The sequence below is a fragment of the Hyalella azteca genome, unplaced genomic scaffold (assembly GCF_000764305.2).
Source record: "Hyalella azteca isolate HAZT.00-mixed unplaced genomic scaffold, Hazt_2.0.2 contig13331, whole genome shotgun sequence".
Taxonomy (NCBI): Eukaryota; Metazoa; Arthropoda; class Malacostraca; order Amphipoda; family Hyalellidae; genus Hyalella; species Hyalella azteca.
This window is the reverse complement of record NW_025943257.1, coordinates 122,985-145,318: the sequence shown is the minus strand read 5'-3', so window position 1 is coordinate 145,318 and position 22,334 is coordinate 122,985. Positions and strand designations below refer to the sequence as shown.

Here is a 22,334-nt window from a genome sequence, read left to right as displayed (position 1 = left end):
GAAGGGGGTCCAGTAAAAGCAGTCATTCATCTCGCCACTCACTTGATTAAAGTCATTCGATACCAAGGGCTAATATTCAGAAGATAATTAGGATAATGCACTATATACAAGAGGAAAACCCTCGAAAATTCATTGAGGAACCATCACTTCAAAGAACAAGGAGGCACTTACGAAAGAATCTTTAGGGGAAAACGTTGAAGGTTGAGTTGGAAAATATGAATGAATTGCCATCACGCTACAATTTCATCAAGAAATGGAATGAATTAGAGAAAGTAAAAAAAAGCTTATATGTTTGCCTTCAGTTGAAAATAACGATGAGATTATCCAGATATACAGTAGACAAGTTTTTCGAACAACATTTCCGTCACTGCGCATGTAATTCTTCAAGCTGCGGTTCGCAGATCGACTTAGAAAAAGCAAGCATAACATCCGCGGCGATAAGCCATTCTTGTCACGTTTATGGCTCCCCCGAGCCCGCAGACCTGTAATTTCATCAGACGAAGCCCCCGCCAGGAGTACTAGCAGATAGCGCAATGACTGCAGGGTCCAGAACTAAACGCGCCACTGACTTAAGCCTGATCTAAAGTTGCTGAGCGCCAACTTGTTCTTAAGCTTTTAGCCTCCTGTGAAATTGGCTCAAGTTTTGAGTCTGTGAAAAGCGGTTCTAAGATTAGCGGATGGTTTTCAAGTTGAACTGCTTCCCTTTTTAACGGTAATTATGTTACGTTCGTTGCTGATAAAACCATTGGGGTGAAAATAATTTTCCATTTACATTGATTATCTAGAATTAACTTGCAGCGAGGAAAATGAATTTTTACAATTAGAAATTCATGGAAACAGACGAAATCTGTAAATGGGAAGGTTTACCCTTTAAATTTGATCATCATGGTTTGGTTATTGAACCCAGTATCTTTCTTGGTATGATCTAATTCCATACCATAAAGTGCTACCTCCTATATATACCCTATTTACCTTAATACCACTATACACTTTCCGTAAATTGTTGTTCAAAGGTACTGAGGAAGCGCTCTACAATATTACTTATTAACGCACAGGTAAGTTTTAAACTGAGTCAAGTAAACAAAAAACTTCGTAACTCATTTTCCTTTCCTAATATGCACACCATCGACACAATTTGAAAATCCTCAGCCGCCAGGTCTGCCCTAGCAAGTCTGATTAAGTCCGCCCGCCACTTGGTCCCCTGAACAAACAATGCCCGGCTTCAATCCACTTGCTTATGCTTACACTCGGGCGTTGTAACAACTACCTGTGTGCCAAACATTAAAAAACTCAGACATAGTCTCAGAACTCATGTTTTGAGAATAATTCAAGGTTTCTGCTGTATCTAAGCTAGTGTGGGAGCCCTGACTGCAGGTAGACGATGGTTTCTTCGTGGGTTAAAACGTTATGTTTTACAGCAGCTTGAAGTGACCTCTTTCTTTTCACCATGATAACGCAAGTAAATGTCTAATATAGCATCAAATCAAGTAAAATTACCGGCATGGTAAGAATTAATAAATAATTGAATGTAAAAACATAGGAAGAATCAATGTCAATGACCAAACCTACAAATCTAAGAATTATTCAAGAAGATAATAGGTTTATTTAATTACCGGGATTACCTTTGCGTGGATGAAATAATGGTGTGAACTAAAAATATGACTATTTATTTATTAAAGTCGAGATTGACAATGTAACATAAATGGCTTGAAACTCTCTTCCAGAAAAACTAAAGTAGATTAAGTAGAAACTAAAATAAAGCGAAAACATGATGGTAAATTTACCATCTCGAATGTTTTGTTTTCCCTTATAGCACAGATTTTTTGTTCGCAGGGATACCTGATGTGTAAATGCATTTATCATTCAAGAAAGTGAATGTGAATCTACAGATCTTCGGAAAAAAGCATACATTTTTAGTAATGACGAAAAAGCTTCGATCTTCAAGTGAAAATTGCCTTCGTCGTTCTCAATGAAGAAAAGTTTAGCGCTCCTCATGCTCCCTTATTGGGAGCCGAACTTCGCCAATTTGGGAAATTTTGCGCAAATTTTAACCTGCTAAAGTATTTCTAGGCTTTCCTAGCTATAATAATTTTTTTAATTTGTATAAAGTGGAATAATTTAGCAACCGTTATTCAAATATAGTTTTCATTTGTATGCAAACTTAATCAATTAATTAATTTCAAGGGTGTTGTTTAGGAGATTTCAAATATGTTCAGATATCAAAATATTGCAAGGTAAACCGGCTACGTTTATGAACAAAGCCCATCCTGAAAATCATTACAGAATAGACAAACCAAACAAAACAGGCAAGAATGTTCGAAGGAATTAGATTAATGTCTGATCTTTCTTTGATGTACTCCTAATGCTATACGAAGAAACGAAATCAACAATTTCACTGCCGTCGTATAATTTACGTTCTGAATGTGATTTTTAAACAATAAAAAAGAGAAAAAAACTAGATACAAAAACAGAGACGTGGCTTGCAATTTGACGTCGTATGAATTTGCATTAAATAATTCAACCCTTTAAATCAGGTTATTCATTAACGTTAGCAATGTTTATCTAGGATTTCTTCGAGACAAGAAGTAGGAAATTAATGATGCAAGCACAAGAACTGAAACTTCTTGCCCGATCGCATCTCCACTATCGCAGAGTCACAGTTGAACCAAAACACAAAATGCAATTAGAATTAACTTGCCCTTACCGTATGGACACAAGCACTGAAATGTGTTTCCGTCGTGTCCCTCTTGTATGTCCACGCAGATGCCGTCATTGAGGCAGGGTTGCGAGTGACAAGCGTCCAGTTCTTCACAGTGCGATCCCATGTAGTCTGGGCAGCACGCACACTGGAAGTGTTCCTGAGGAAGACACTTAACCCTTTAATATCAATACTTATATTATCAGTCTTATAATCAGTAAGTACTGATATTTATATATCAGTAAATAGAACGTTCACAAGGATTATAAATGCAAAGAAACCGACAAGCAAATTTGTCATTTCGATATTGAAAATTTCAGAGTACAGCTCCATCGACAGTTTGACAATCTAAAAAATGAATATCAATATATCAAATATTAATTAAATTACTGATGCTGAAAACACCATGAGTTAGATATAACTATTCTTTCGTTAAGGCTGTACATGCACGAGCTTCCGTTCACAGGCCTGGTCGTTCTTCCGAGCGCATGAAGTGCAAATAATATATTTCGTTCGCACAATGTCAAACCCTAATTGAAGATGTACAATATCATATTGAGTTGGACGATGAAAAGTTTGTGAGGTTAATTGAATGATAAAGGGTTCACACGACAACGATAGGAAAGCCAGCAAAAACGCTGCGTTAAAAATTTTTTTTGAGCACACGAGTTCTTCGACATATCAAGCAATACGTGAAGCCTGGACTTCAATTACAGAACCAAGCACACTGGAAAGCCGTAGAGAATGAAATCACAGAAGTTAGATGATGCGTCATTGAATGTGTTTGAATTTTAAATGCAATAGTAAGGTAATCAAACTCTCTGCATCTAAACAAAAGCGTCATCGAATTCTCAACAAATTTCATTAGGCCCTCTATCAGCGCCAATCGCTCAGGATGTAGAAAAAGCCTCCGCCAATTCACCAAAGAATGCACACAGCTTTTCTTGTTCCTCAATTGCTGTAAAGCAGCTTTCCGGGTTACGATGACCCGATCAAGGAAATTGCACATGCCTGCAGCTGGGGCGATACGGGCTCTCGTGTATCTTGTACGATGTTACGGCCTTGACATGCACTTTCTTCCATGAAAATATGGGCTCTCGAGATCTTCTTGCCATATAAGCTCTCCTGAGGTTATACCGATGCATGGCATTGTCCATGCTACCTTAGCCTCCTTAATGCATTTCCTTGACAGTGTGGTATAGGTATGCTAACTTGGTTCAGACTTGTACTTTGCCGGTAAAATAGAAGTTGATCACTTAGTATTCATCTACTAGTGCAACGGGTAAAAAAATGTTAAATTATTTTATCAGTGTAAAATAGTCAAGCCTACATTATTATTTTGTGACATATTTTTGAGCAAAAATAACCGATTCGGGTATTTTTATCGGCCTGAAGAATTCAGCAGCATTTGACTTAAATTATTTATTCCGACAGATTTTGTTTATTTACTTGTTAGTTTGAAACAGAGTTAATAAAAATTTATTATAAACTGGGATTATGTTCAATTAAAATTTCTTCGTTTATAGAAACAATACAAATTCTTTTCAACGCCAGATACTGAAATAACAAATACAGCCCAATTAATATGAGGTGAGACATTCGTGATATTATTTAAATCTATAATCAGTGTTAAATAAATAATATAATAGTAAGAAAAATCACATTAAATAATTTAAAGCGAATGAGATCTTGCTGTCTTGTCTTTACAACAGGAGGCTTGAATTTAGCTAGCAAACTATTATGTTTAAGTAATTGATTATGTACAGTTTAGTTTCTCGTTGAAATACGTCGGCCAATCGATTTTTTCAAACCCGAAGAAAACAACTATTTTCAATGTTGAAAATGCAAAAAAATTACCAATACGTTAATTTAAATTTGACTAGGATGTCCTTATTTTTTACATATTTTTTGAAAACGTTAGTTCATTAAAAATAGGTTTCCTTGCAGGAGCAGATGAAGCCTTCGCCATACTAGGCGGAACATTCAGCAATAAATTTCTTCCTTATTCATGTTCATTCATCACGTGAATATATTGAATTTAGGTATTAATAGCACTCACCATGGAAGAGTTAGCGTGGCATGTTCCCTTGCCGGAGCAGAGCGAGCCTTCGCCACACTCGGCCGACCGGACCGTAACCTGAAGCTTGAAGCACTCTGAACTTGACCACGACGACCGACCTGGTAATTGTTTCGTATATATAAAGGGCAAACTGGAGGAATTAATGGAATGAGGATATTACAAAAATTAAAATACATTTAGTATGTGAAGTGGAAATTGCTTCTGATGATATTCTGGTTTTAAATTGGTTCTAATTACAGCGGTGCTTCTACGCCTGGCTCAAAAATATTGATTGAAAGCTTCATTAGAAAGATAAAGTTGTCTTGGAGGTTCGTTAGAAAATCAATTGCGAAAGTTTCAAATTCTGAAAGTTCACTTGGCAAAGTGATGTTTATTTACTCAGTCTTTTGAAAACAACATTCCGAATAATACCTTAATGACGAATCGGCAATAAGAAACTAGAAATGTATTTCATATTTCATAATTTTCATTAATATAAAAGGCATGGGCACAAAGAAATAAACCGATAATGAAGTCATCCAAAATAAGTTTGACTGAACTAGTTCCAAAAACCGTTGCTTTTCCGACGGGAACGGCATTTCAGTGAGCTGATAAAACGATCAGAGAGAACTGAAGTCGATTGGAATTTCTGTCAGTAAATCTGTTAGAAAATTTCTTTCGATTTGGATTATTTGGTCTTTTTATAAGGTCGACGTCGAAGATAATTTATTCAAGTCAAAATATTTCCGTGAAGTTCTTAAAAAATTAAAATTAATGAGTTTGCTGCCACCACAAGGAATCAAACTTGAGAAGTTGTCCGAAAAAGAGCGTCGTGTCCTGCCGTGTGGAATGCTAATGATGTTTTAAATGCACGGTAAACTATGAGCGCCAGCGAGAAAGTTTGGGGCTTCTCAAACTTGTGTTCGTCATCTTTAGCAAAGCCCTAACTTCATTTGCAAAGTAGTGGCTTAAGTTGACAGGATTGGAGAAGCCACTTATTCAATCAGCATAGATTTTATGCATGAAGCTCGTAGAAAAAAATTAGGGATGGAGTGGACCGATTTTCTGAGGTGCAATATCGAAGAAAATGACGGAATTATTTGGTGACGATTTTTAGTAGTAGAATTTAACAGATTTCTGAAAATAGGCTAAAGAGTTAACGGATAAATTGCTATTGAAAAATTTCACCGAATTATGCTTTCTCGAGGCCCATTGCATAATTCGAAGGACCAACTGAGTGGATTTTTATTCATCTTCTCTGTCGAAATTATAGTCGAACTCGCGAAAGTATTAAGATTGTACTTCATGTACAATCTAGAAAAAATATTCCTAGTTTGGTTAATGAAGAACTCACCTTGCAGTGGCATGATTAAGATTAATTTCATAAATTAAAAATATAGCGGATTTAATCAAATTTTTCAACGCTGAAATTTTTTCCTGTCCCTAGCAACTGCAATAAAATTAAATGAAATGCTCTGAGGTATCTGAACATGTTAAAGGAAATTACCTCGACAACCAAAGCACGTGCAAAGACCTTCCTAAAATTACATTGCAATTTTAAACCCGTTCCGTGGCACCGTTGAGTTCAGTTGCGGTCTTAGGAGGCACATCAGGTCGCCCAAACGTCGATTGCGTCAGCTCATAGCACCTTCTTTTTGGCCAAAATTTGCGGTGGTCAGCTTTCGTGCAAGTCATGTTCCTCAAGCCTCATTAGGAACTTTATTCTTCACACATTGTGAGTAAAAACTACGTGCAAAAATTTGCCACCGTATGCAGGGAAAGGGTGAGCTTCAAAGTAGACTAAAAAGTCTTCAAGAACTTTTCAGGACTTCGCAGGCAAAATTACGAGGTGAAGTCGACATGTTAATTGTGAAGATTGGGATCGCGCTCGCTCGAGGTCCGTATGTAAAGTGGAAGGCAAGTAGGCTTATTTTTTTTCGGGAAGCATAACGAGACGCATGATATTTCGAACGAATCTCCGTAAAACCAAGTTTTTTAGTACGCGTAACTCAGAGGAAGAGAAATCTAGACGGCATGAAAATCAAGGAAATTCAATGGATATGCCGTTTTTGAAAAGTCGAAGACATGAAAATAGGGAATCAAGCTTGCTGAAGATGATTGCAACAAGAAGAGTGAAACTTGAACCTAACATGTATGTTAATTCAAAACTGCCAAAAACAAAGAATGTTGACTACAACCCCCCCAAAGAAATTAAAATTCGACGATTATGGGATGATGTTAAGAAAATTACGGATGATAAATGAGGATCAAAGAGTATTTTTGAAAATTTAGTTCAACGTGAAGCGATTATAAATTGAATTACAAACCTAGACAGGTTCCTTATTTAGGAGTAAATTTCTACACATTCAAACTGAATTAGTAGCTGATAATCACCAAAGTATAGTGTTCAGATGTAAAAGTTATCTTAGATGAGGAAAATTCACATGGGAGGCAAATACCGATGAAGTACGTGGTGCCAGGCTGCAGGTCACAAGGCAGGCTACTGACCGATGAAGTACGTGGTGCCAGGCTGCAGGTCACAAGGCAGGCTACTGACCGATGAAGTACGTGGTGCCAGGCTGCAGGTCGTGTGGGGTGAGGGTAGCGATGCCCTCAGGTCCGCTCTGGGCGACCTGGCCGCCTTCCCTCGTGCTGCAGGACACCCACTCCGACACGCTCACCTGCGATGTAGGATGGTAGGAGGGCTCAGCACAAGGACTGCGTATGTAAATAAAGGAGCATCAACTGGCATCATTGACCGAGTTTTTGTAAATTTTATATTTTCTAAATATATTATTGTATTTAGAAAATATAAAATATATTATTATATTTTCTAAATATATATTCTTTTCTCGCAAATATTTTTGAGCATCGTACCTTCCAAAGAGTCAACGACGAGATCCTGGGCAGAGCCATCTGTGAGTTTGCAGCGTCAGCTATTTTATCATCAGATTCCGTGTGGGTCATAAGAATCTGTGGAGCCCTCTTTTGTCTGCGGATGAGTGACTCGCTCGACGCTGCGACAGTCTGAAGGCGCACCGGCGTCCGTGTGTCTGGGGAAGTCTCGTTTGCTAAGGCGCCGCTGTTTTTGTTGGGTGAGGGAGCCGACTGAAGAGAGGGAGCCGAGGGCTCGAGGCCAGGAGTCTGTTTGTGGGAGGGGGCAGATATTTTCGAGAACGAGGGAGCGGAAACGCCCAAGGGTTCGTCTCTCCGTCCACTTTTTTCTTCCGAAGTTACGGGCTGGAGCCGAGTCAAAAGTTTAGACGGCTTTCCATCCGGCATGGCAGCTTTTGCTTTATTTGCCTGTCAATGGAAGGCCGTTAATAGATGAGACCAAAAAATTGTTGGAAAGTGAAGGGAACTTTTGGCCGAGTGGCTTATCGACGGATGAAGATTCATTTATGAAATTTTTCTGGCTAAGTTTTTATTTTTTTGTGAGATAAGTGAAAGTGCATCTCATTGATAGTGATGACAAAACTTGTTTCTACATTGATAGAATCATGAATAATAGAAAGACAATATAATTTTAAAAGCACATCTAAACATTCGAATAATGCAGTTGTTTCACACAAAAATTATTTATTTCCCCTTATAAATAAAAAAACGGTCATTTTAATTCATTCGGAGTTGCGAGTGTTCCAAATAACAATAAGTAACTACAATACTGGCAGACATGAAATTTTTAACGGTCTGTTTATAATACGAACGATGAACGACAAACTACTACATAAAAAGGCCACCATGAATATGAATTCACACATTTGAACCACATTAATAATGCAGATTTTGAATTCTTATTTCTACATAAATCTTTACATATCTAAAAATCGAAAATGCCGCCAAACCTGCGAAAGAAGAGCTAATGCCGCCTTTTGTTTCGATGCTCCCGATATTTCATTTTTAAGCTCATCGGTTGTCTCTTCCTCGTCGGCTTTATCTTGAGGCAGTGCTTCTTTCTTTAGCGAGTAATGAACGCTACTTCTTGTGTCAGTCTTATTGTAGTTAAAAGAAGAAGTTATGGTGGAAGGGGTCATCGTAGGCATTAAAACAGTTGTCATACTTTTCAAACTTTCATGCTCTTCATCTGAAGGAGTCAAACGCTGCAAAGGCTGCTGACTTTTAGGTTCTGAACTGCTTTTGGTTGACACGCTCTCATACACCAGGGGGCTGATAAATTGTTCATTTTTTGTTGCTGTTGGTTGTGTCAGATGAGGAGTCAGGTCTGGCGGTTCATCCGTGATCTGGAGCACCACCTGGAGCGTGTCGCCGTCTTGTACAAACACGCGTCTGTGTACGGTCGTGGAGAAGCTGCACTTCACAGGAGGTCGGCAAGATTCGGACGCCTGCTGGGGCACAATGCATGTTCGAGTATGTAAATAATAACTTCAAAATGTGTAAAGCAGTTCTAGCTATATTTTCAGTCATCCGTATTCCATTTTCATTGTTTGCCCAAAAAATGAACAAAAACATTAAAATACTGTGGCTTCCTTCAAAAACAGCGTGATAAAGAAGTTTTGATATGAATTGATGTCGAGAAATCTCAGATCGCTTCGCTTCCTCACCCTTTGTCTTTGTTTCTGCAAATGTTTAGTTTTAGACCAAACCCAAATAAACAGTTCAAAAACAAATACTCATATTATTTATATCGTAAATGTGAGATTTAAAAGGCCTACTAGATTAATAATACACACGATATTCTCCAACAATGAAGAAACTCCATTTTAGTTTTAAAGATACCGTATTCAGCATACTCCATCATCTTGTATTAGCTCTCTTCCCCACTGTTTATTTATTGAGTCTGAATCATTTAGGGTAAAGCAGATTGATGGAGGTTTTTAAAATAAACATACCTTGCCCTGAGGAAATGAAGTATAGTGAATAAATGGTATTTCGCTGTAAAAAAAAACAACCTCTTCTGAAATTAATTTGCGCGGCCTTGTCTCCGAAAAGAGGACCGAGTATAAACTGGAGAACGAAAAGAAAAAGTTTGTGCTCACAAACATTTCTTGGTTGTAAAACTGCCGATTTAATTTGAATGCATTTAAAGTTAGGTATTTTTTAAATTTATAACCGATGTTTTATTTTTGAGTGAACCACCGAAAATTCTCAAGTTAAATTGTATTATTGCATCCTAACTTTTTTTGTTTTAAACTTCCGGCTAGTTATGTTAATCTGGAAATTTGTTACGCTTGTCCTTAACCAGTTGAACAAAAATTGGCCCAGTGCAGGAATCATCGCACTGCGACAACCTCCTCAAAAAAGTCGTATTAAAATTTCAGTGGAAATAGAATTGGTTTTTCTAGCTCATGATATTCAGAGACTACAGAAAGGTCTTGGAATCGCTCCAAATTCTGCGGCTCAGCGCCGGCCGACACACAAGAGACTTTTGAGCAGATAATCTCACTGAGAGATCTCTGTTGTCTTCCGGGGCCTGCGCCTCTCGGGGTCAACCATAGATTTGCCTCCATGAGATTTGCATTTTTCCGGCCATCCTCAAGGCTTTTGTATGGACTCCTGCCTAACGATGATATTTTTCTGTCATTCTATCAGTGTTCATTTTTACAACACTTCTCTTTAATTTCACTTCTTGTTTGTTTGTTTGGTTTGTTTGTCTGACTGCTACAAATCTTATAAGCGATATTTAACACACTTCTACCTCTTTGAGATTTTGCACACTTGTGTAAAGTTGGAGACAATGCATGAATTAATTGCCAGAATAGATAATTTTGAAAAAAATTAATTTTATAATAAAATTAAAAAAATTTACTTTTTAATGTTTCATAATAAAATTAGAAATTCTTTGTACATGTGTAATACCGGAGACACTGGATTCTTTAGAAGTGTTGTCTTCAAAAAATAATTTTTAAACGAATGTTATTAAAACTAAGCCTTCGATTTTTGTGTACGGTAAATGTTTGTTCACTCCACTTTTCCGATCAATCCAAAATTGAATATTAATACCCTGGCCGGTATATGGGAGTGGAAATTTGATGTGGTGGGTTGAAATAATTTACACTTAAATTCTAGTTGCGTATTTCTGCCAAACGACAAATGTTAAGGCATAATAACATTCCATATGTGAGGGAATAATAATATTTTTATATAGACGAGGAAGTGCAAATGTTTTTTATCCAGATAAAACATTTCTTTGAAGCTAAACATATACTTGGCTCAAGGCAATCGCCCATGTTTGCGTCAACAAAAGTATGAACTGGTATTGAGCTAAGAAATATTAAAACAAAAGAAACTTCAGTTAATTTGGAAACTTAAAAACTAAAAAACTTAAAAACTGACTTAAAACAACGTTGAACCGTCACGTCATACTCAAACATTGAAGTTACGTTAAAAACAGCCAACTTTTTATCCGAGACCCAGAATCCGAAGTTGGCCAGATTGATCGTGATCGCACGAACGGGAGGGATGAATACCAATGAGACGCTCCACCATCTCATCGACTCCTGGACGAGAGGGCAAGTGGACGGGCCTAGCCTCTTCACTTTGTGACCGCTTTATAAAAATATTCGTCCAAGTCGATCTGGTAAATATTGATTCAAGCAAGCTACGGCTCGAAGTTCGTCTCAATCAATGATCGAATGATGAAAATAAACTGCAGAAACTAAAGAAGGTTGTTACGCAATGGTTAAATGCAGCAGATCATTAGCACAGAATGCTTTTTTAAGTTTATAAGTGAAATAATGTATAGAGTTTCATGAATAACATTCAAAATTACTTATGCAGCTGGCGCTGGCCTCCGCATCTTCAGATCGTTGACGATATTCTTCGTTGAGCTGCTTCGACAGTAATGAACTGATAATATACTTAAAGAATTAATAAGTTTCTGCAACTGTTAAATTCAAACATAATTCAACTATAAGCAAAAACTTGAGGGTACAGAAGTCTCGTAGCGAATTCTTTTCGTTTTTAAAGAGAACCTTATTCTAAAAAACGGTATTCAATAATAGTTATAGGTTTCACAATGATTACACATAACGGAAAACGATGAATCATCGAAGCATTATTCTTTTATGTTTTTTCTTTTTGAGATACAAACACTGCATTTGGAATATTTCAATGATCAGAGTGAATTTTAGGACCGATAATTTAATAGTCACAATAAAAAACTTTATATATCATAATTTAAAAACATGCGCTGTATATCAACCAGGAATTTCAACGTTAATCCTGCTCCAGAGTTTTGCTTAATTAGAGTATTTAGGCCCTTTATTATTATCATTAGACCATTTAATGGCCCTTTTCTCGCGTTAATCATGTGGAGCGGTCGAATCAATCATTCAATTAAGTGGTAAATTTTCAGTTCGTTAGCGTCGATATCCAATTATCAACGTTTAATTAATTGAGCAAAATAAATATCACGGATTTCATGGTTTTTAGGATAGAAGATTTAAAGTTTAGTGATATGCATAAAAATTATTTGATATATGAAAGTGATTAACTTAAAAGACACTTTCTCATAGAAAGTTCACCTATAGCAAAGATTCTTAGCGCTGATGTTGCTGCTCGTATATGATGTGCGTGCAAAATTTAACTATCATGATCTCATGCGATGCGCCATAATAATTATAAAATCGATCCAAATTTTTGCTCATATTTATCAGCTCATATATTTTTGCTCATATTTATCAGCTTTGATCCATATGATGAAAAATAAAGGTCGCGCTATATTGATCAGTCAAAGAATTACAGATTTTTGAAACATTGTATCTTTAGAGTTAGTAGAGTTAGTAGAGTTTCTCCATACAATAGTATGGAGAAAGATACATTTTTTAACCTCAATGGAATTTCACTTAGACAATACGAATAATTTTCCTTAAAATATGTTAAAATTCAATGATGATAATAAAATATTATAGTTAATAAGATCAATGACGCTCTCTAGTTTACGATAATAATTATATAATTATATCCAATTATTATATTACGGCAATAATAATATTCTTGGATGCGTAGATTTTTTATTCTCGTCAAAGGCTTGGCAAGAAGAGGCTTTGCTTTTCCTCTTCAAGGCAGACGAAGCGGCCATCTGTATTAGGCGAACTCGCCCGTCAATGAGGGCTGTTAAATGTGAAGCCTGCTAACGAATTGGCTGATTTACGACGTTCAATATCAACCAAATAACGCAGGCGAGGGCAAAATTCACAGAACGCATTAATATTTATGAGAAAACCAATGGGTTGTGGCTCGCTGAATTTTAAATTAATGTTTGGCGAGGGTTCTGCCAGAATTATGCAAACCATTTCAGTAAGTCAACCATAAATTTTTTAATGCACCATTTGAATTGCAGCTGGAAAAATATTTTATGCCGAGGTCACATGAATTTAAATGACAAATAAAAGAGATTATTTCGTATCGAAAGTTACGATGGCTTCATTCTAAATTATTTTGACCGATATAACACTCTAAGGATATTGATGGAACAAACTATATTACTTAAAAAATTCACAGGAAGTTATTGAAAAGTTCAATGGAGATTTCAACAGGAGAACCAAATCATATTATATATAAAAAACCAATTTTTATACTCATTGCGAAATGATCGCTTGTTCTAAGATATTTGACGGAAAAGCGCGTTTCACCTGTATGGATTCTACAACTTTTATTGAATATTACATTTAAGAGTTAACATTAATTTGGCCTTAGTTTTTACCGGTTTGCATCCTCATTGATGACACTCAATTAATTCTATCCGCTTGACTAGATGAAAAATACTTATCCAAGCTCACGTGATCGCTAATATAGACTGAGGGTAAATTTGTTCACTGAAAATAATTAAAAATTCTGAAATAACTTCTCTAATCCCTTTTTGGAAATTTTAAACTTAATCTAATCTCAGTAAAAACTGCAATCACCACAACAAGGCTCACTTCGGAGACCATTTGTGCCTAAAGCTTTAAATTTTTATGTGCTGAGTAGATGTGCAAATCAATGTATGTTATTATTATTTATATCAATATATTAAAAAACAGCTTATGCTCCAAAATATCTAAATGAAATCGAAAATAAACGCATCCAAAAGTGGTTGGCAATTGATTTGATGATATGTATTTCATGAGTCAAGGGAAGGAAATTTTGAAATGGAAAATGAGTCAAGCGAAAGGAAAGGAAACTCGCCACACATTTATATATTTAAATAGTAATTGATACCTTCCCTTGATGATTGAAAATTGAACTACGTTATTCAGGTTTTAAATAGACATCTTCGCTGAAGATAGAAAAAATATTACTCAGTACTCAAGCGGTGAGTGGCAGAGAGCGCATTTTCTCGTCGACGAAAACTTGAGGTCACGGACGGATGGACAGACGGACGGACAGACAGACAGACAGACAGACATGGCGAGCACAATAGTGCATTTTTTTCCATAAATGAGAAAATGCGCTAAAAAGACGAATTGATTTTCGCATATCCAAAGGAATTCTAGTTTACTCGGGGATAAATGTAAAAAGAAGGGAGAAGCTCTGAGAATAATTCATTTTAATGGCGTATTTTAATACAAGATTCATTTGATAAAATTATTTTGCTCTCTAGTTTCCCTATTAAATTTATTAATAGAAAGTGACCGTATTTTTAATGAGGAGTTGAGTGACAAGGAACGATGCTTTAAATTTGCGAGATCTTTTTAAATTTTATTGAGCACAAACTATGGGTTTGTGCTCATTAAAATTAAGATTAATTTGTAAGTTAATATAAAAAATCCCTTGAAGAGAAGAATAGAGAAATTTGAAACACATTAAAAATACAAGTACAATTCACAGATGGTCGGCATTTTTCGTCGTTCGTGTAAAAAAAAGCCAGGATTAGCAAAGATAAAACTTTAGATGCAAGAAAAATGAAAACAAACAGAAATTAAAATTAAAGTTTTGCATAATGACGTTTTAAAACAACCAGGACAATTTCCCATAAATCAATATAAATATTAGAAATAACATAGTCACGAAAATCGCTCACACTAGTGTCAAATAACTCAGGATTGCTTACAGCTAGGGGTTCCCTCTATGAAGCCTCTCATCATAGAACGAAATCAAAATGTACGTCTGGAGTTTTCAAAAGAACCGGTTTGGATATTGGTCGTCAATTCAATTCGGTGACGGGTCCAAAATTCACATTCTCTGCACTTATGTCAACATTTTCACCTGTTATGCGTCGTACGTAGAGAGCGTCGTCACATGGGAACAGCTTGAATTTGAATTCATCGCTGAAATGAATTCATTTCCATTGCACCGGTGTCTCAAAAACATGTTTTCCTGCAAACTCCCGACGTGATTTTTGGTTTCTCTTTGGAAGGAGAGACTTTAAAATTGAAACTTTAGCATGCAGTCCTACATTATAAAATATTTGATGAACCTCTTTCTCTTAAATGCAATACTGTGTCTTGACGATATATTTTTTCGGAAGATTGCATAAATGTTTTCGAATGCCAGATTTTTCGAGCTGGTGTAAAAATTGAGAAATTCAAGGTATGTTTTCAGGGGCATGCAGTTTTGGTTCCTGCTTCTATAGTTTTGTTTAAATTTAAGTGATTAATTTTTATGACTTGTGAGATGCTCTCGTTTTTTTTTTATTCATAACTGAAGTTCCGGAAATGTCAATAGAGATTTTAACGTTACAAAATAATAAAAAACTATATTGAATGAAAAGAAAGTTTGGTTGAATTGTCACCAATTGAGAACCATAACTTATTCATTTATAAAAATAACAGATTTTGTTAGACAATTTGTGTTTGATGCAAGCGTGTCTCTGTGATTATATTTTAATAAATATCCTGTAATTGGGTCACCCTAGCCTCCCCACCTCATAATTCTCTTGAATTAAAATAAATTAAAAATTAAAAAATGGTGAGTGCTCGAATTCCCCTGCTCACGATGCCAGAAAATATACTGCTTTTTACTTTAACTAGTTCGGGCATAATCATTCATAATCAATGCAATTAGTTCAATTACTTGAACAGTCATTAATTTTTACTTGTTGCAATTTACAGTCTAAATTGAATTAAATTGTCTGGCGAATCTAAAATTATGGTAGTTTGAAGATGTTCTTAAATGCATGTTGTGAATGCAATAAATGAGTGGTGATTCATGAAAAATGAAAGGATGCAGTCGTTAATTTTTTCGTCAAAAATACAAAGATATATATACAGCATAAATATACGTAACTTGAGTTTCTTGACCGAACCATCTTGCACTGAAACTCTGAGTGACGTTTTCATGACTTGAAAGAAGATATTGAGTTATTTTCTTCCGATTTTTTGACATGTATTTCTGATAGATTTCCATTCAAGTTGAAAATAGAACACTTTCAGCACTTTAAAGCATCAGTAAATGCCTTTTCTAATTTCAATAGGGTGTGTGTGTTACTTCTCTCAGTTTTCATCGAAAATATCATATGAAAATAATTATGCACGATATTGTTTTTAGCCGTTTCCTTCAGTCAACGCATTACAAATAAATTAATTTGAAACAGCCGGGCCAGGCTACATCAAATAAATTAGTTAATACTTTTAATGGAATTCAAGAGGCACTTACGTACACATAAAAATCTCTGTATCCGTCTAAAGTACTCATATATGTACGCGCGATATGACAGTATGACTTACAGTCTCTACAGGTTAACAAATAAAATGAATTTTCTTTGATGAAAATTCCACCGAGGATCACGTCGAATACTAAAAATTGGCAACATTGAAGATTGTTGTCTGCATTCTATGTGAGTTACTGACTATCTGAGCCGATTATCAAATAATATGCGTTTAAAAATTACTTTTTAAAGACAACACCTATAAAGAATCCAGTGTCTCCGAAGTTACACATGTACAACGAATTTCTAATTTTATTATCAAATAATAAAAAAATAATTTTTTCATTTTATTTTTAAAATTTATTTTCAAAATTATTTATTCTGTCAATGGATTCATGCATTGTCTCCGAATTTACGCAAGTGTGCAAAATTTCAGATCGATTAGACAGATAGAAGCGTGTTAAATATCTATTGTAAGTTTTGTAGCAAACAAAAATTTTTTTTCTATTTTTTATATTAAAAATACAATTTTATAAATTTTCAAAATTATTTATTCTGTCAATATTGATTCATGCATTGTCTGCAACTTTACGCAAGTGTGCAAAATTTTGGAGCGATTATAGAGGTAGAATGGTGTTAATTATCTATTATAAGATTCGTAACAGACAAACAAACAAACAAGAAGTGAAGTTAAAGAGAAGTGTTGTAATTATGAAAGTAGAGGTTGGCGTGCTTTTAAGACTTGAACTTAATAACTGTGTGATCTGAAAGGAAACTTATAAACTATCAAATTATCGCGAAACCGACCAGGCCAAAGTTTGCATTTTAGCATTTGCTGATCAACGGAAGATTTAAGGCAATTCTGAAAAATGTTCATGTATCAATACAATAATCACTTCCAGGTTACATAACATAAGGTTGTGAGGTACTGCATTAGTAAATAATCAGCAATCAGGTGTAAAATTAATAATCTATTAGATTGCATTCAGACATTATTTTAGACTTAGAATCAATTTTGAGCTGAGATGGTTGAATAAGAGCAAGTAAATTCAAGGAGCGTCATGAGCTGGACCTCTAGCAGACGCCGGTGAAACTTAACCTCAAAGATCTACTCTAAGCCCGCGGCAAGTGTTCCAGTTAACCAGATTACTTCCTCAACTATGGATCTACCGTGCAGTATGACGAAGCTACCGGATGCTTCGAACTTCTGGAAGCTATTACGAGCTCCCAACTAAGTGCTAGGAAGGATCTTGTTCAACTTCGTCATGCAACTCTCACTTGAAACTGCAGTGTAAGTGCGCCTCCCTTGCCACCTTGCGTGCATAGCGGGATAAATCTACCTTCCACTTCCTTGCACTGCTTCTATATTATTATATGACTACTTTTATATATATCAGGGGTATATATAAAATATAAAAAATATTTGGTTACATACCAAATAATCCTGGTATTTGTTATGTAACCCCTGGTATAACTTCCAATTACAGTTATGACTTTACCTTACTTTTCCTTCACCTACGTGTCGTATCCAACCACTTTCCTTCTTTAACTACATTCATAGGTTGCCAGTGCTGAACTTACCTGCTGTTTTCCTTTTACCTCTCACCAAATTCCTGATTTAAGCTATCATACTCATACCGGTAAATACTTTATCCATAGTGTATGCCGCTTCTTCACTGCAATGCACCTGTCATGCGCATTAACGTATCGCTTCAACGTAAATCTCTTTTTACTTTGACTTGACTTCACATATAGCATATTTCAGTTTCTTTAAAGCTACAAATCCGTATTTACTAGTGCCACAATTACTTTTTTCATTAATGAATAAATCACGAATTCAATTATATATTTATTTATCAAATTATAAACATTTTTTAACTAAACTGCTTGGTGTAAGGTCCAAAGTGCGGCGCTGGTGGCATGCAGGCCTGATGCTCGTATGCTCCTCTCATCACGTCAGTAACCCACGACATAAAAGCAGAGCAATCAGGAAGCGAGCACTTACCAAGTGCGGCAGAGATGCAGTCACGAAGTTGTTTCCTTTCCTCCAGCGCAGATGTCCGGGCTCGAGAGGCGGAGGACAATTTTCTCGCTCGCTATCGAAGGGATTGTCAAAGACGAAAACGGATCTTTGAGTCGAGACATTGTCTCCGTTGAGAGAGGCTTTACTATTGGAGCTACTATCTCCAGCAATCGAAGGTTGTGTCGTAGCAATAGGCTGTTGTTCTCTTGTGGCCGGAGACTCTGAGTGGTTAACAATGGAGGCAGAGTTCGATAACCGTGTTAGCTTCCCTTTATCTGCGGCATTTTGCGGAGCAGGTTTTTTCCTAATGGAGTCGAGAAATATTTTGGATGGAGGATCGATGGCTTTTCGATCTGAACCTTCAAAGGATGGCAAGGACGAATTTTCTTTGCCAGATATTTTGTTTGATTTTAAGTCTTGAATGAGACGCTCAAGGGAAGGAGAAAATGGAGGAGGCTGAGGCCGATACTTAAAATTAGTTGACGAAGGAACAGAGTTTGCAGAAACCACTTCACTTTTTTCAACTAAGAGAAGAAGAACAAAAACCGCTAGAAGTGACATTTTAATAATAGTTTTGGTATTTTGGTGGTTGGGAGTCATGGTTGGATGACTAGCATCTGACCAGATGGGGCCTTGATTCACTTGATACGTAGTTTATTTCTCGTGAATTTAGTCCATTCAGTTGACGGTGTTTGGGGTGAAAACATTTTTTCCCTGGCCCAGGTAATCTGAAAAAAAATAAATTTCATTGAAATTTTCAAGTTATTGCGCAATGTTTAGTAGAAAGTAGTCGTATGTAAGCAAGGTATATAGAAAACCTTTCTTTCTAAGTTTAAGTGATAGCGAATTCGCAACCTTTGAGAGTTACAGAAAATGATACCGAAACGCAAGAACTTACTGTATTAATAATTAAAACAAGGTTGTTTACTAGATAGGCCCAAAATGATGGACTAAATATGCAAAAAGTAACACAGCAAGGAATAAATAAAAAACTTTACGATCAACAAATTATTTTTGTTCATGCAACAAGGAGGTGAATGAGGAAGACCTCAATAGTGTGTGAAATGACACTAAAATGTATGGATGTTACCGCTGCACATTTTGTAAGATTGAATTTGCTACCTTTATATTTTATAGTTGTGGTAAAATATATAATACGTTATTTTATATACTCGTAATCATAAATGATAATTCCATGATGTAATATGTTCCATAATTTCCTTTATATTACGTGTATAATTCTCTTAAACTTTGCTGAAGATTCTGGTAATGACCGGACGCATTAGGCAGAATTACTCGCCTTCCCGCAAACTAAAAGTTTGGATTGAACGATGCAGAGAATATGGCGTCTTAACGACTTTAGTTTAAATTAATTCAAATGCATTTCTCTACGCAAATTTTTGTGCGACTAACGTATGGATTACAAGTTACCAAAGCTTATACCATTAAAGATACAAACTTTTCAGTCTATGTATACATGTAACCGAAATTTTCCCCATCATTAACGTGATGACGTCAAACTTTCGAGGAAAGAAGCAAATTTCAGTGGGGCGTTCGAGTTGCTCGTTTGGGGAACGTTAGGTGACGAGTTAGAAACAACGATCTCATTTTTTGTTCTCTCTCATCTTGAGCTAAGCACCTCACCTCGGTTTCATGCTTTCATGGCAGAGCACTGAAAGTCCCCGGAGGCCTCGCCCAACTTTTCACTCCTGCTACTCGCGTGCAGGCAACTAACAGTGCAGTAGAGAGCAGCACAATTTATCAGAGACACCGAGGTACGGACGCGTGCTGCCTTTAACCACTCACAAACGACACTGGAGACGATGACTGCATGAGGGTCAGAGGTACGGGGCTGGCAAAGCTAAAATGGGGGAGGGGAGGGAACTGAGCACAAGCGGGTCGCAGGGGAAACTATAATGCAAAGTGAGGTCAATGCAAATCGACAGGGACATATAGGAAGAGGACGTGGCTCCCCCTCTCTGTTTTGGGGGTCACTATGAGCTGTTTCCACTTGAACGGTTACACCTTAGAATGCAATCTTTTATTATTTCAAATGTGTTACAAAATAGGGTTTTTAATCGGGAAGACTTTAAAATAGAATTTATGTGTAGATGCAAGTATGGTGCAAATGCAAAATGAATTTGAATGCGGACATTTTCTTCGATTTACATTAAAAATCATTAATATTCGATCATGCCATATTTTTCTCCGACGTCAATAATTAAAGCATAAAAAATAAATTCCAATACTTGAAAAATGTAAAAAAGTTAATTAGGATCAAAATATACGAGAGAATAGTTATGTATGTATGTATGTATGTATAAAGAAAATATAAGTGCAGTCAGTATTTTAAAGTTGTTTGTAATCACTATTTGGAATTCACAGGAAGGGATGCAAAAAAAAGAAAATTTTAATGCAAGATTTTAAGATTACGAGCAACTTTCGAACACGACATTCGTGTTCGTGTGAGATGCCTGGATTACAGAGTAACTATATGATTCTTTCACAGGGTTTCGTGTGTGAAAATAACTGCGAGAAAGAATTTACTGAGAGATAGAAATATTGAAAGCGAGTGGACGATGTGAGAGGGTGGTTCTTACAGAGGAAAACAGAGTGTGAGAGGGAGAGGCGCTAGGAGCGAGAGGAAGAGGCGCTAGGAGCGAGAGGGAGAGGCCCTACGAGCGAGAGGCCATCAGTGAGGGGTAGTGAGGACATGCTGGTAGTGAGAGCGCATGTAAGGGGAAAAGAGAGTGGGTTGTGTCGTGAGGGGAAGGAAGATGAAGGGAATGTGTGCTGTGGTTGAGCATTGCAAAGAGGCGAGCGCTGTTCTGTGCACATTTGAGTGGGCAGGCAGAGAAATGGGCGCTTTGTGCGCGCGAATTCTAATTTGTTTCGTGCATCCGGAGGTTGATGGTGAATATTAATATGAGCTACTCGTACATAAACTGCAGATAGTTAGATGGGTATGGAACCAAATGTTTTTGGGGGATTTCATTCTGGAATTCCCGGTGTAATTCATGTTAAACATACCAAATTAAGTGTCCTTGTTATTAATATTTTACAATGTAATTATTATTCTAATTAATATTTTTGTAACTATATATGGAATTATTATTTATTTCTATTTTTAGTAATTAATATTATACAACCGTAGGAATACGCCCACATAAAAGGAAGAAAGCGCAATAAACGGCAGGGAAATGGACAGTAAAAAGTTGCAGAGAGAGATGCAAAAATTGCATCGATGCCATTAGTTGATTGATGCACAGATCGTTGGAAAAATAAGCTTTTTGTGCTACTCCTGCGTAGGTTATGGCTCGTTATAACTGCACTCGCCTCATGCACAAACTTCCAATTTCTCATGACGTTCTGTTAATGAAATAATATACCTTGCTTACTGCATTTGGTGCGCGATTTATTCAGCACTGTAGGAAGTGACATTCGGTTTCCGTTGTTGCGTGAAATAAAAATTTCAACACGTTTTCAATGATATGAAAAACGTTTAACATTTAGTAACTGACTTCCAGGAAAAACAGAAACAAAGATAAATTTCAAAACTATTATAAAAAATGTCACGAAAGACTCATGCACACACCAACTTTGTCGTTCCATATATGCGACTCAATGAGAACAACTGCATTTATTTGAACTCGCGCTGCTTTTGAATTCATTTGCATTCATAAACAAAAACAAGCGCGCCCCTTCTAAGCCGCAGCACAATGGATCCTCTTCAATGTGATTCCCAGGAGGGAAATAAATAAAAATATCACAGTGTTGACTTGAATGAGAACAATAATTTGTTTGCGCTGCATGTACATGCCTAATGCAAAATTGAGTTGCGAGGTTATTTGCAGAAGTTCTGGATTGGTTAGAATGCTGGCATGAATAATGAATGTTCGTCGAGAACTCGTATAGCATGTTAACTTCTGGTTCAGAATTCGGGTTTTCCTGTGAAATTTCCAGCAGTTTATCAGAATATGAAAGTAAACTATTTTTCAACGGTGGACAAAAGTCATATATTTCT

The 22,334-nt window shown here is 36.3% G+C and overlaps 1 protein-coding gene across 2 annotated transcripts in view; it reads right to left on the bottom strand.

Moving 5' to 3' along the window:
* The window catches only part of LOC108681697 (protein HEG homolog 1), a 53,744-nt gene extending 33,638 nt beyond the window's left edge, over positions 1-20,106 (bottom strand). Inside the window, exons 1-7 of one of the 2 annotated variants that reach the window (XM_018170757.2) lie at positions 19,955-20,106; positions 18,293-19,038; positions 8,603-9,103; positions 7,635-8,060; positions 7,315-7,438; positions 4,758-4,876; positions 2,705-2,858 (exon numbers count right to left, since the gene is read on the bottom strand). In XM_018170757.2, the coding sequence (XP_018026246.1) occupies positions 2,705-2,858; positions 4,758-4,876; positions 7,315-7,438; positions 7,635-8,060; positions 8,603-9,103; positions 18,293-18,910 (1,942 nt within the window). In that variant the 5' untranslated portion in view covers positions 18,911-19,038; positions 19,955-20,106. The remainder of the gene's footprint in view (positions 1-2,704; positions 2,859-4,757; positions 4,877-7,314; positions 7,439-7,634; positions 8,061-8,602; positions 9,104-18,292; positions 19,039-19,954) is intronic. The other variant, XM_047883615.1, reaches the window with a different exon arrangement.
* Between the last annotated feature and the right edge of the window lie 2,228 nt (positions 20,107-22,334).